Source organism: Wyeomyia smithii, chromosome 3 (assembly GCF_029784165.1).
Source record: "Wyeomyia smithii strain HCP4-BCI-WySm-NY-G18 chromosome 3, ASM2978416v1, whole genome shotgun sequence".
NCBI classification, from domain to species: domain Eukaryota; kingdom Metazoa; phylum Arthropoda; class Insecta; order Diptera; family Culicidae; genus Wyeomyia; species Wyeomyia smithii.
Window position 1 is genome coordinate 38303037 of NC_073696.1, and position 14484 is coordinate 38317520.

The 14484-nt window shown below is 39.6% G+C and overlaps 1 protein-coding gene across 5 annotated transcripts in view; it reads right to left on the bottom strand.

Annotated features, from left to right (window-relative positions):
* Window positions 1-14484, bottom strand: part of LOC129727715 (insulin-like growth factor-binding protein complex acid labile subunit) — a 472653-nt gene that overhangs the window by 10853 nt on the left and 447316 nt on the right. For all 5 annotated transcript variants that reach the window (XM_055685798.1, XM_055685799.1, XM_055685796.1 and 2 more), the window contains 5 exons: window positions 7055-7198; window positions 6881-6985; window positions 6506-6632; window positions 5973-6169; window positions 5678-5833 (listed from right to left, as the gene is read on the bottom strand). In XM_055685798.1, the coding sequence (XP_055541773.1) occupies window positions 5678-5833; window positions 5973-6169; window positions 6506-6632; window positions 6881-6985; window positions 7055-7198 (729 nt within the window). The remainder of the gene's footprint in view (window positions 1-5677; window positions 5834-5972; window positions 6170-6505; window positions 6633-6880; window positions 6986-7054; window positions 7199-14484) is intronic.

Here is a 14484-nt window from a genome sequence, read left to right on the forward strand (position 1 = left end):
CATTATTATACATAACGGACAAAGTTAAAGTCCAATAACAATAAAATTCAATAGGGTCTTATGGGGCAACAAGACCTTCCATATGACACTAATTTTGTGAAAATCGGTCCAGCCATCTCTGAGAAAAGTGAGTGAGTTTAAACAGTGTTTGAAACACGTTTCTTTGCATAACTTTTGAACTACATGTCCAATCATTATAAAATTATTTTACAATGGTTCAAAAAACAAGCCCGTTCTTTTGATACCAATTTTGTTCAAATCGGTATTGTAGTTTCTGAGATAATGAAGTTTTGTGATTTTCACATTTTGATACATAACCTCGAAATTAAAAATCAAATTACAATAAAATTCAATAGGGTCTTATGGGGCAGCTAGACTTTTCATTTGCAATTAGTTTCATGAAAATCGGTTCAGCCATCTCTGAGAAAATCGAGTGAGATTGGGAGACCGTTACATACATACACACACACATACACACACACATACACACACACACACATACACACACACACATACAGAAAATGCTCAGCTCGTCGAAATAAGTCGATTGATATACGAGATTCGACCCTTAAGAGCACTTTTATACCTTTGGTTTTTTCAGTGATTGCTATACCTTTCTAGGAGAAAGGCAAAAAGTAATAACATTTACCTCCAGTCAGTGACAAACACTATCTCATATGCTTCTTGAAATCACATCACGATCTGTAAACTGCGTTAGGGAAAAACAAAAATGTTTGCTTTCTAGCAAGCGGATGAAGCCATGTTGAAAACACACTCATTGCCTCATGGAAACTCATTTGGACCTGTTTTATTATACAACTAGCTGAATTTACCAGGCCTTGCTCGTGTAAAAAATTCTGCTTTTTCTATAATTTTCCATAGTATTATGTATTTTTACCAACAACCTATCACTTCAAATATTTATTTCTATTTTATTTACAAACTTGTTCAAACACCACAAATCACTTTTATTCTACATAAAGAGATACTGTAGTAACTACGGAAGAGTTCCACATACCATATTGTATTAAAAAATGCGTAGTTTCGCATAAAGAGGGGTGCCCATTTCGCCCCGTGTGCCCATTATGCCCCTGATTCCCCTATTATTATTGTTATTATTGTTATTATTATTATTATTTTTATCATTATTATTATTATCATTATTATTATTATTATTATTATTATTATTATTATTATTATTATTATTATTATTATTATTATTATTATTATCATTATCATTATTATTATTATTATTATTATTATTATTATTATTATTATTATTATTATTATTATTATTATTATTATTATTATTGTTATTATTATTATTATTATTATTATTATTATTATTATTATTATTTTGCAGTGTTAATGCTGAAAAATGTATTCACTGTGGGGAAAACCAGCATGAGCTCTCCACATGCCCGGTGTACATGCAGCGCAGAGATAAAATCAAGCGGTCACTTAAGGAGCGTTCAAAGCGTTCTTATGCTGAGATGCTGAAGACGACCGTGACCACTTCTACCATAACATCGAACCCCTTTGATCTGTTGTCCTCTGATGAAACCGATTCTGACGATTCATCAGCGGGAACATCTTATGCCAATCCTGGGGAGTCTAGAAAGAGGAAAAATGTTTCTTCTCCTAAACTTCCCCGTAAAGGTCCTAAGATTTCCCAAAGTGTAATGAAAAGTACGAACAAACCAAACAGTGCTGCGGAAAAACCGAAGCAAACTCCTCCTGGGCTTGCAAATTTAAAGTCCCAGAAGGAGTTCCCAGCACTGCCAGGAACATCTAAAACCCCAGTTATTCCTTTTGCACATCCAGTTGATGAAACAAACTCTGGATTAGTGAAATTTTCTGACATTGTGGACTGGATTTTTGAAAATTTCAATGTATCCGATCCAATTAAAAATTTTCTTACAGCATTTCTCCCAACAGTTAGATCATTTTTGAAGCAGTTGACTGCCCAATGGCCCCTCCTTGCAGCGATTGTATCCTTCGATGCCTAATTCAACTGCGTATATGAAGGATTCTATCTCTGTCTTACAGTGGAATTGTAGAAGTATTTTACCAAAAATTGATTCGTTTAAAGTTTTGATAAATAAAAACAAATGCGATGCATTTTTCCTTTGTGAAACTTGGCTTACTTCAAATATTGATCTCAACTTCCATGATTTTAATATTATTCGCCTTGATCGAGACACCCCATATGGAGGAGTACTTTTAGGGATTAAAAAGTGCTATTCTTTCTATCGTATTAACCTCCCCTCGATTCCAGGCATCGAAGTTGTCGCATGTCAAATGACAATACAAGGTAAAGAGCTTTGTATTGCCTCAATATATATTCCTCCCAGAGCACAGGTTGGGCAACGGTTGCTCTTTGATTTAATAGAACTTCTTCCCTCGCCACGTTTGATTTTGGGAGACTTCAACTCTCATGGTGTGGCTTGGGGTTCCCCCTACAATGATAACCGCTCCTCTTTAATCTATAACCTTTGCGATGACTTCGACATGACTATTTTGAACAACGGTGAAATGACACGTATCCCGAAACCTCCAGCGCGCCCAAGCGCTTTGGATCTATCCTTATGTTCGACGTCGCTACGGTTGGATTGCACATGGAAGGTAATCCTCGATCCTCACGGTAGCGACCATCTGCCTATTCTTATTTCAATTACTAACGGGTCAACTCGCATGCGACCAATTGACATTCCGTATGACCTCACACGGAATGTCGATTGGAAGTTATACGAGGAAATGATTTCAAAAGCGGTCGAGTCGATTCAACATCACCCACCACTTGAAGAATACAACCTCCTCGCGGGCTTAATCCTCGACGCCGCGTTGCAAGCCCAAACGAAGAAATATCCCGGCGTAACGATTAAAGAACGGCCTCCCACTCCGTGGTGGGACCAAGAGTGCTCCGATGTCTACACGCAAAGATCCGACGCGTTTAAGGCCTACCAGAAGGGAGGTATACCTGGCGACTATTTACGGTATTCGGAGCTTGATACCAAGCTTAAAAGCTTGGCTAAAGCAAAGAAACGCGGATATTGGCGTCGGTTCGTGAACGAGACGTCGGAGGAGATATCGATGGGCACTCTTTGGGACACAGCCCGAAGAATGCGGAATCGCGTAACGGTCAACGAAAGCGAGGAGTCTTCAAGTAGGTGGATATTTGATTTTGCCAGGAAAGTATGTCCGGACTCTGTTCCTGAGCAAAATATTGTTCGTGATGCGTCTCCGGGCCACGACTCGATAGAATCACCTTTTACGATGGCAGAATTTTCAGTTGCCCTCCTGTCCTGTAACAATAACGCGCCTGGGTTAGATAGAATCAAATTCAACTTGTTGAAGAATCTACCCGCCAATGCCAAGAGGCGCTTGTTGAACTTGTTCAATAAGTCCCTGGAGCAAAACATTGTACCGCAGGATTGGAGGCAAGTGAAGGTGATCGCCATCCAAAAACCAGGGAAACCAGCTTCTGATCACAACTCTTATAGGCCGATTGCAATGCTATCCTGTATCCGGAAATTGATGGAAAAAATGATACTCCGACGTTTAGACCATTGGGTCGAATCAAATGGCCTCACTGTTACTGAACTTGCTTGTTGCAAAATTGAGCATATACGCAGACGTAAAACCAATAATATGAATAAACCCGCTTAAATTTTTGTTCTTCCCCTTCAACTTTTCAACATTGCCGAAGGGGAAGGGGGGGTTTGGCCTTACTTTTACATAAATACAAGGTATTCATATTTACATCATCATCATGCATAGACTGCTATTAATTGTTATACATTCATCTAATCAGAATGCGAATATTTTGTTTTTCGTCTGGCAAGTTCGGCATAATAAATTTTTGACTGCTCTACCGAATGCACCGAGAATTTGCATTATCGAGCTTTAGCCTATTTATATTACCTCTAAGATAAATTCAGAGCATAAGAAACCAAGCATTGCGGTAACCCAGCAGGAAGTCTATATTTCTTTCCAATAAAGTCAGTTTGCATTGGCTCTTGTAGAGCTCCATATGAAAGCTGAAAGATGCTGCAGTATGTGAACCGCCGGTCGGGAAAAATCTGTGGTTTCATATTGACCAGTCGAAGAGTTATATTTATACATGCTTTTCCTGGAGGGGCTTAAACTAGTGAGATACGCGATAGGAATGAAATATTGGATTTAAAACTACATGCTTCAAGGAAAAGGGCAGACTGTAGGAATAATAACTGGGGACAGTAGAACGATTTTATGCACGCACAAGTCGATATAAGTTATTGCACCTAATTTATATTGTTCTGGTCAATAAATTAAACCACAAAACATGCTTTTCGATCAATGAAAATTTGACAATACAGTACTATGTTAGTTTATCAGACTCGAGGTAGTTTGGTTGGCTTTAGCCCCAGTCAACATATTAAGTGACAATTCTTACAATTTCAACATTGTTTGTGTTTCTGTCATTTCAGATTTGACATTGTCAAAATATTATCAATGTCGACATTTTCGCACTTTGATTTGAAGATGATTTGTGATTTTCAATTTTACATTTTTGCCCTATTCGACATTTTTAATATTAATGGTATTTTAACATTGGATGCTCGACACTGCTGCTTATTTCCATGGAATTCCTCCATTATGCTTGCTTTAACTTAACATTTTCTTTGTAAATGAAAGAGATAAAATCTGTTTATAGTTGCTCGATAATTTCAATTTACTCTCACGTAATTTTTTGAAAACTTTTCAATCAACGACATTTTTTATCTGTTAATATTCTTTCTGTGACACTCGAAGTAATTACCATCATAATTTGCTGTTCATAAAAATTTTGCAACCGACATTGAAATTTACCCGGCGATCAATTTCCCCGTCAAGAACGAACAATTGTTTTTTTTTTGTACCGAGAGAGGACAAACCCCCTGCTTGAACCGGAACAAAACGCTTTCATGGTCGGCACTCCGACAATGTATTGATGCGGTGTGCCAGCAATATCTGGAGAGCATTTACCACATCACTTTTTCCCAACGTTGCATAATATGAAATGCATATCACTTCCACTCCAGTCGGTAGCAGGTTGCGGCTAGCGTGGCAGGATGGGAAAGGACAAACGAGCCAAACCATCTTTCCCCATTCCCACATGATACATCATAAAGATGTCGCTGTTATTCAACGGATTCCCCTGATAGTGTTCCCACCTCGCTCATATCACAAGGACATCGTGCATACACACACAATAGGTGAACAAATTGGAAATGGATGCACGATGGGGTTGTCTATTAGTAAAAATGGGGAAACATTTGAAAAAAAAAGCACCCAGCTTCTTCACTTAGTACCAACAGCTGTCAGCGATTGCGCTTTTACTTTTTTAGTCTAATATTTTCGTACAGAAAAATTCCGCAACGAACATATCGCAGTTGTAATGGCAACGACATGAATGATAGGTTTTTGCCCTCGAGTTGTCTGCTATCGAGTTGGCAGCGAAGAAGATTATAATATGAATAGAAAGAGTACGAAATGAGCAAAAACCATAGAAATTTGGATGGGAACAGTTGTTCTGAATTATTTTTTTTTCAACTGGATATCAATCTAATCGATATTCCTTATTTCGAGCTCCACCGATTTCCAATGCTCGCGCATGCAGTTCATTTTCCGAATGCCAAGTTTAAAACCACCTTACCTGCAAGCGCGCCAACGGTAGAATGATTTGCAGTGTGTTGTTGTCAATGTGGTTACCGGACAGGTTAAGTGCCCGCAGCTGTTTGAAGGGTCCAAAGAGTCTCATCGGAAGCGGTCCCATATCGGCCACTGCCAGGGTGCTGACGTTCGGGATCATCTGGCGATAGGAAGATAGGAGAACATGTTCGTGTTACATGTTTAGTGTACAGACATATATTTGTGTCGATCGAAAACGGTGTCACCGCGGGCTGGTAGTTTCGCAGCAGCGATGGGTGGGTGTTTGCTTGATAGATTACCTGGAAGGTTGGATTCACTTCCATCAGATCCAGCTGCAAGTTTCCGCTGATGTTGAACGTCTGCAGACCGGCTACCGGCTCCAGGCATTCCGGTTCGATACGCGATAATTTATTGTACGAGACGTCCAGATATGTCAGATTCGATAAATTCTCGAAAGCTTTTTCCGATATTTTTGCCAGTCTGTTGCGAGAAAGGTCTGGAAGGTATACAGTAAATTGAATAACATTTTGCCGTCCGTTACTGTTGGTGGAAATATTATGAATGGACAAACTGCAGGCTCCAGAAAATTGACACATTGGAACCGAAACTTTTCTATTAGTGCTTCAGATAAAATTTACGTTTTGTTTTCTTTTAATTTATAGTACCCTGAATGAAATATCCTGGAGAACCTCATCCTACCATTGAATGTGTCTTCTCTGTGCTGAAGCTGATAACGTGCGCCTAGCCAACGGTTAATATTCTCCTCTGAGTTTCCCGTTTTGGCACGGTAACTAGAAGGTGGGACCAAAAATAGGAATGATATTCAACCTACCCAGAAAGTTGAGTCCCTTCTGATACTCGAACAGTTTATCGACAACGGCTGACAGTTGATTGCCGTCGAGTCGCAGTATTCGAAGTCGCTTCAGGTCCTTGAATTCCGTACGCACAAAGTAGGTGAACTGTTGGAGAGGGGGAGCGGAGAGCGAAAAAATGTCGTTAGTGTGAAAAATTCATACCGGACGAGCAATTTCGCTTCACAGCTATCGCACATCCATATTTGAGTGTTCGTTTCGGCAGGAATTTATGTCATGTTGAGTAAAATCGATCAGTAATTTTCAATCAATTTTAAAACTGTTTACCCCTTTTCTGCAGAGAACATGCGCTTCAAGACGTCAAGCATATTTGAAATTTTTGCAATTTTTCTCACCTGGTTTTGACCCAAATCTAGCTCGGTAAGGTGTGGCAGCATATTGTAAACCTGTGGGTTAACGTTCAACAGATGACAGCCTCTCACCTTCAGTACCTTCAATTCCTAGTGGTAACGAAATAAATAAATTTAGTTTGAAAATTGTGGAAAATTCAATTACATCACCCCGCTTACCTGGACATCTTTGAACACTTCCGGCGGCAGATCGTCGATGGGATTTCGGCTCAGGTCCAGATATTTGAGCTTGGCCAAGTGCAGAAACAGACGGGCGTTCAGCTCGTCTATCGAGTTGTCTGCCAGGTTCAGTGACTTGAGACTCTGCGAAATGAAGGGCGAAGAGAAAAATATTATTTTTTTCAAACCATGGCCATAAATTCGAGTTTAGAGTCTGAGTGTGTATGCTGTTGGCAGGAGAGCATTTGTCATAATTTGAAACCGTGGAAACAGAGGGTGGGGAAATGATTTAAGGCATGCTTTAATAGCTTTTTCGGAAGACGGTATTCTGTCTGGGAAACTATAACTGCACTAGAATTTGATTAGCTTTAAATGCACGTAAAACAATTGTTCTTAGAACTTTTAAAATGTATGCGCTAACTCAGCCGAAAAATTAAAGATGACATGTCATAAAAATGAGTATTTATAGTGGTTTTGAATCGACAGAATATTATACTCTTAAGGCTATAACGGCAGTGTTACCACAGGAACAGATTTATTAGAAAGGCCAGATTTTTCATTATATGAGCAAAATCATTTCAAATCGCCTGGAAATACGCGAAAATTTGATCGACCATTTTTGATTTGAATGAAACTTTGCACACGTATTTGGCTTAGCAAACTTAGCATTTTTCACAGGTGGAGAGATTTTTTACACCCATGAGTTACATTCTAAAAGGGCGTATGCTTTTGGCATAGGTTTTATTAGAAGCATTGTAGCCCAGAAACCGTTGGTTGTATAGAAAAACTGTCTGAGAATGAGTTGGAGGGAACTACAAATGTATCATAAAAAAATATACACTGTACAAAAAAAAATTTTTTTTGACCATATACGCCCTTCTAGAATGTAACTCATGGGTGTAAAAAATCGCTCCATCTGTGGAAAATGCTCAGTTTGCTGAGCCAAATACGTGTGCAAAGTTTCATTCAAATAAAAAATGGTCGATATTCGACCATCGGTGATTTGGCGCGATCTTGCTCGTATATGGTACAGATTATAGATTTTTGACAAAAAGTACAGGATAGGTACAGATTTTTTTTAATTGTCCATTTATTAATTTGTTGTTTTTTCTCTCGGTGTACTTGAAATAACTTCAGATGCACCTCTAGACATGAATGAAAACAAAACAAAATATTTCTGGAAATTTCGATGTGAAGGGCCAACTCATGTTTTGACGTAGAATTACGTCTTACGACAATATATACAGATGACAAAACTCAATACAGGGATATAATTTCAAAAACCACAAACATCGAGAGCGTCACGATAATTGTCCAATTCCAAACGTTTTAAGCTCATTCAGTTTCCAACCGACTTTCGTCATTTTTGCAGTAATCGATTGGGAAATCAACTAAGCACCCGTCCAAATGCAGAAAATTGCAATCTGATTGTTCGAACGGTTGTACTATTAAAAATTGTCAAGCCTTGTCGAAACGCAAATAGGTCGACAGAATATACCTAGTTGAGTAGAAATGTGCGCTTTGTGTTTTATGTATAATTCATTCCATGACTGTACCGATACCACACAGACGTTGGTTGCTGAACGTGACGAAGAAAGAAAAGCCGGGTTTCAATTTCTGGCTGATCGCGCTGGGCGCGTTGATACTTAAGCACCTGTCTATCTGGCGGCTGTTATGGAGTTTTCGGTAGCTGCAGAATAATTGGAAATGGTAGGTAGGAACGTTGCGATACCACCGATACTAATACAGAATCGATCCTTCTACTTCCGATACTCGGATATTTGGTATCGATGTTTTAATGGCAGCAGATAACAAAAATGCAGCACTTACGCTATTGCGTCTTAAAACAAAACGGTTATAGTTTGACATCACAGCAGAATTTCGACCTTCATACTCATGTCTACTATCGACAATATCAAACACGCAACAATTTTCTTCCATGCGACACGGGGACGGGAACATTTTCTTCTTCCAAGCCGCGCACACCACACCCCGACACAAAACATGTGTTACTCTAAGCCAGAATGAATGAGATGTATTTTTCGTACATTAGTATACGAAATAAAATTTTTCGAACGTTGTAGAATGGTATAGGAAATAGTTGAGTTACACCTCTTTTTCCAGTTATATCATTCCACAACGTTCGAAAAATTTATTATGCGGATATCGCACGCTATCTGACCATGAAGCATTTATGCGATAATTGAATGAAAACTGCAATTGCAGCAATTGGCCTTTTTCAAGGCTACTAAATCTATTCGGAAGAACATAATGAAGGGTTATCAATAAACTGCAACTGAGGTTTGATGCTACTGCAAATGCACAGCAGTGTGATGTTTATTACGATAGTACTGTGCATAACAAGCGGTATATACGAAAAAAAAATCTGATTCCAAACAGAAAAGTTCGGCACGTTCTGCTCACGATGCTGAGTCTGTTTTAGAAAATCCACAACACTTCGTTAACAAGGATGTAACGTCTTGAAGAAGACGGTTATAGTTTGACATTGCAGCAGAATTTCGACCTTCATACTCATGTAATAATATACGAAAAGTATACGGAAAAATATACCGCTTCACACCATTGAATTGATTAACCCAAATTGAGTGTATTTCCAAAGCTATTGCGAAAAATTCATTGATATAAGACAGGCTGTCGTAATTCTACGTTAACCTTGCGGTCGTATCTTATAAACAACCTCTTCAACTTTTTTCATGCAAGATTTGGTTGTTCTTCTGCTGTTTTTCTCGTGAAACTGAACAGCAAGGTTTAAATTTAATGAAAATATGTATAAGCATCATCAAGTAAATAAATAATTTTTGTTAAGGTTAATTAAACTGATCCCAATCTAGCAACGAACGAAAAACAAGATAATTCGAACCGAAAAAATCTGCACGGACGCAGGCGACAAAAAACGAACTAACGATTGGAAACTCAGGAAAATCATCCTAAGACTGATCGACGTTATCGCTTCCAAGAATATGGCCGCACGTAGGATTTTTTTCCAGCACAACCTCCCACATCGGTACTCCTGGAGGTCACCAAATCAGAAAGAATCGCAAATCGACCACGTATTGATACATGATCGGCCCCTCTTGAACATCACCGTTGTCAGAACCTACCGAGGTGCCAGCATAGATTCGGAACACTACCTAGTGATGGTAAAGATATGCCACAAATTCTCCATTGTCCATCTTGGTTGGTTAAGAGCCCTTTCGAGGACTGTTGGCGTATCGTGAAAACAGCCATTTACAGCGTAGCGGAGAACGTCCTGAGGCATGTGGAACGAAACCGACGAAATTAGTGGTTCGACGATGAGTGACGGAAGGTGTTGGCCGAGAAGAAAACTGCAGGTACTAATGTTGCGTCGAGCTACTGGTCAGCAAGTGGAGCGATACAGACAGAAGAGGAAGCGCTTTTTTGGAAAGGAGGTGTTCGAAGAACTAGAACAGCAGAATCACTCTCATGAGGGGCGAAACTTTTACTAGAAACTCACAGGTTTGTTTCGTGAGCCGCCATGTGCCGAGAAAAGGAAGGAAGCATTCTGGCGATCATGAGGTGACCGGAAGGTGGAAGCAACACTCCGATGAGTACTTGAATGGCCTAGAACAAAAGACCAAGATGGCGATGTAAATGACGCTGTCAATGGAGACGTGCCACTCCTAACGATATGCGAAGTTCAGGATGCCATCAATTGGCTGAAAAACAACAAACCGACCGGCAAAGATTCCGTAGGAGTGGCGATTTGCCTGGCTAAGTTCCCAAGTAACAAAACTGGTTTTATCAAAGTTTTTTAGTTCTGTTTTGGCTGTGATAAGCGCTATAAAACTTTGATAAAACCAATATTGTTACTAGGGTTGGCCGAGTGCCTGCATCGACGTATTTCAGTTATTTATTGTTGAATTTAAGATCTTTACTTACACAAATGAAGCATTTTTTCATAATTTTAAGAAAAAATACGGATAAAGTTATTCGTAACGGGTTCAAAGGAATTTTCGAACTTTTCCTGTAATACGGTTCATTAGACGGCGCACACCTTCTTCGTTCATCGTTGTGGCTATCTTATTTTTTCAGGTTTTCATCTGATTGATGTCTTTGACAACTTTTATCTTTGCCTTGAGTGACTCAAGTTGAGTCTCCTATTCACGATTGCCCAGTATTTCTCAATATGGCGGAACTGAAGGCATTTGGGTGGGTGGGTATTTCGGAACGAACTGGACCACTTTCTCTGTATATCATTCAAGAACGACTTTGCTGTAATCTGGCCAACACATGACGGAATGGCCGTGGGATCAAATGAACGGCAAAACTCGTTCTTGGAGACACTCTTTTCGGTACAGTTTCAACGTCATTGTCTTAACTTTCGTCTTTCTGCCCCAACTGTAAGTGCCCTGCTAAATCATGAATTTTCATGTACATTTGTCGACAAGAACCAATTTAAATTTTGGATGGAACATCTCCCCGAGCCGTTGCCGAGTAGAATTTTTGACCTGGGATTTGCCCGAAGAAGGCCTTGACATAGGTTTCATCGTCCAAAATCCCCATCGAAGTTGGTCAGCACCTAGTCGTATAGCTTCCGGGCACTGATTTTGGCCACACTTTTCTGTTTTATGGCCCGTTTTGGCTGTTCGCTAGCCTGATAGGACTTGATTCCTTTCCGGAGTCGAACTCTCCGAATTTTCTGGCATAATCATGGTCCGACAGATTGGGGTTCCTCTTTTGGGATGATCTTCGAAATCTTACCACGCAGTTTCCGGTTGACAGTCCGACACCAATGATTGGCTTGAGGCTTCCGAATCGGCGTCAATGTTTCCTCATACCGTTTGATAACGCGCTATACGGTATTTCTGGAAAATTTTAGCAGTTTAGCTAGCCTGGATGCAGACCACAATGGATTTTCCAAATAACTGTGCACATTTCTTTTCCTTCCTTCGGCTTCCGTGATTGTTTACTATATACAGTCGTTTTGCGAAATGTCAAAAATGCAATGGTGAATCTAACAAAATTCCCGACACGTGAGCGTCAAGAACTTCAAAATCTGTCCACCAGGGGCGCCACAATATGAGTAAAAGTTTGTTCCAGTTCGAAATGAAGCAAGCTTTGGTCATGGATTTGTGGAAAAGTATCAAGCTGGCTTCGTAGAAGGCCGATCAACAGCGGACCAGATCTTCACTTTGTGGTGGATCCTTCAAAAGTGCCGTGAGTACAGAGTCCATACGCACCATCTATTCATCAATTTTAAGGTCACATATGATACAATTGATAGAAGATCATGGAAGAGAACGGCTTCCTCGGGCTGATCCGTCTGATTTAGGGGTTATATACCCTTTTGCTCTAGAAAAAAGTTCATAGTTTGGATTTTTTAATTGCATAAAACTAGTCATTTTTAAAAATTTCTAGTATTCAACAACAACAAAACACGTTTGTTCATAAGAAATACCAATTATTTGGGGAGCAATGGCCGTTTTCCCAAAACTAGAAAGGTATATAACCCATTGCATGGAAATTAGTGTTATTTTGGGATTTTGTGTAGACTGTCCGGCTCATTCGAATCCCGCAAAGGACTTCAGCAAGGTGATGGTCTCTTCTGCCTAAGGTTCAGCATTGCGCTAGCAGGTGTTGTATGATGAGGGGCGTTCAACATGCGGGGCATGATTTTCAGCCGATTATTCCCAAGTAACACACGTTGGTATAGAATAGTTGTCGTTACCTACTCATGACATCTCTATCACCAGAAAAGCGCAAAACATGAAGGCTACTAGAACAAGTACCGATAACTCGTGAACAGTGCTGATGAAAGTCATTTTCCCCAGCAAAATTCTTCGAAAATTACAGCCAATCATTTTCAATTTTCACTTCCACTGATCGCAGCACTCTTTCAGATACACTAGATTTTTGTCCTAGTAACGTGCTGTTATACTCAGATGAAATAGATCGCGCGCATCGTTCACGGTTACGGAATAAAATTTGACGACAAATCCAACCAAATGATCTTCACTTCAAAGCGAAAAAGAAAAACAAACAGTCCACTCAACCAAAATAAACCTCACCGAAACACTTTTCCACTGACACTGGCCGATGCCTTGACAATCTTCGTTAACTGATAAACTGATTTTGTTGTCTTGCTTCCATCGCATGAAATATAATGAGGTGTTTTGACAGTTCACTTCCATGCAAAAAGCGGGGAAGGAGAACTCTGAAAGGATTGTGAAAAAATAACGTTTATGGATACTTTTTTTCACTTTCACTAAAGAGTGTCAACAAATATCAACCCTGCTCGTGAAAGCAAGCCAACTTGATAGAATTAAGTGGCAAAATACATCTCGAGTACTAATACGGCAATGCGCAAATCTGTTGCTATGAGAACTGTTAACCAGCGCATGCGCAAATGTGTTATGTCTGCGCAGTGCAACTAGATCGACAATAGCTTTTATCAGTGGCAGTTTTAATTGATTATAAATTGATGACAAAAAATAATATTTAACCTTTCAAAAAGAATTGTTACTTTCGCTTGAATATTGGAATTGTTTTCGCATAGTTTCAACGTTATACAATAACAAAAAACTGAAGTGATATTGGTTACACTGCAAGCGTTTGTTTATCTTTTAATGGCGCGTTTTGACCCGCTTCGAACAAATATAGAAATCGTTATATAAGTTAAATATTAATTTGATCAAGTAATTTTAAGTTGGGTGTTGAATGCTACAACTATTGTACTAATGAAAAGCATTTTACAGGTACGTAGTATCATTATTAGATGGTGCAATGTCTTACGAAAAGATAGTGATTGTTATTCTTAAATTCATGTTGTTAAAAACATCTTCAAAACCAGAAAAAACGAGCTTGTTTTGGAAATGCGGTTGTATTACTGATGAAAAACAACTTCAAACACAATATATTAACACAAGATCTCAATTGCGCTTGTAGTACACTTATATGACTATATTCGTTGTTACTTATCACTACCCTCACGAAGGAAGACCTGATGCAGGGAAAGAAGCGTTCTACGCACAGCTGGCGAAACTCTACGATAGTTGCTCGCGTAGAGACATCAAGATCGTCGTTGGGGACATGAACGGAAGGAAAGACTTATATAAGCCGGTTATCGGCCCGCACATCATGCTATGCACCAAATTGGCATCTTCCCGCGGATTAGCAGTCCAAAGTCCCTTCTTTCCTCAACCAACGTGCAGCAAAACAAATTGACCACGTTCTCAACGACGGCCCGTTCTCCTCAGACATTACAAACGTACGCATCAATCACGGTGATGATCGGACAAGCAAACTACAAAACCCTGATATAACTGGTAGTTCTCTACGGAAGTCCTTTTGGTGTTTTCGAACAGAAGGTGCCTATCGGCGAAGAGAAGGTGACTATCTACGGTGGAGTACAAGCGGACGACGGATAATGGCGACTGCGCATGAACCAT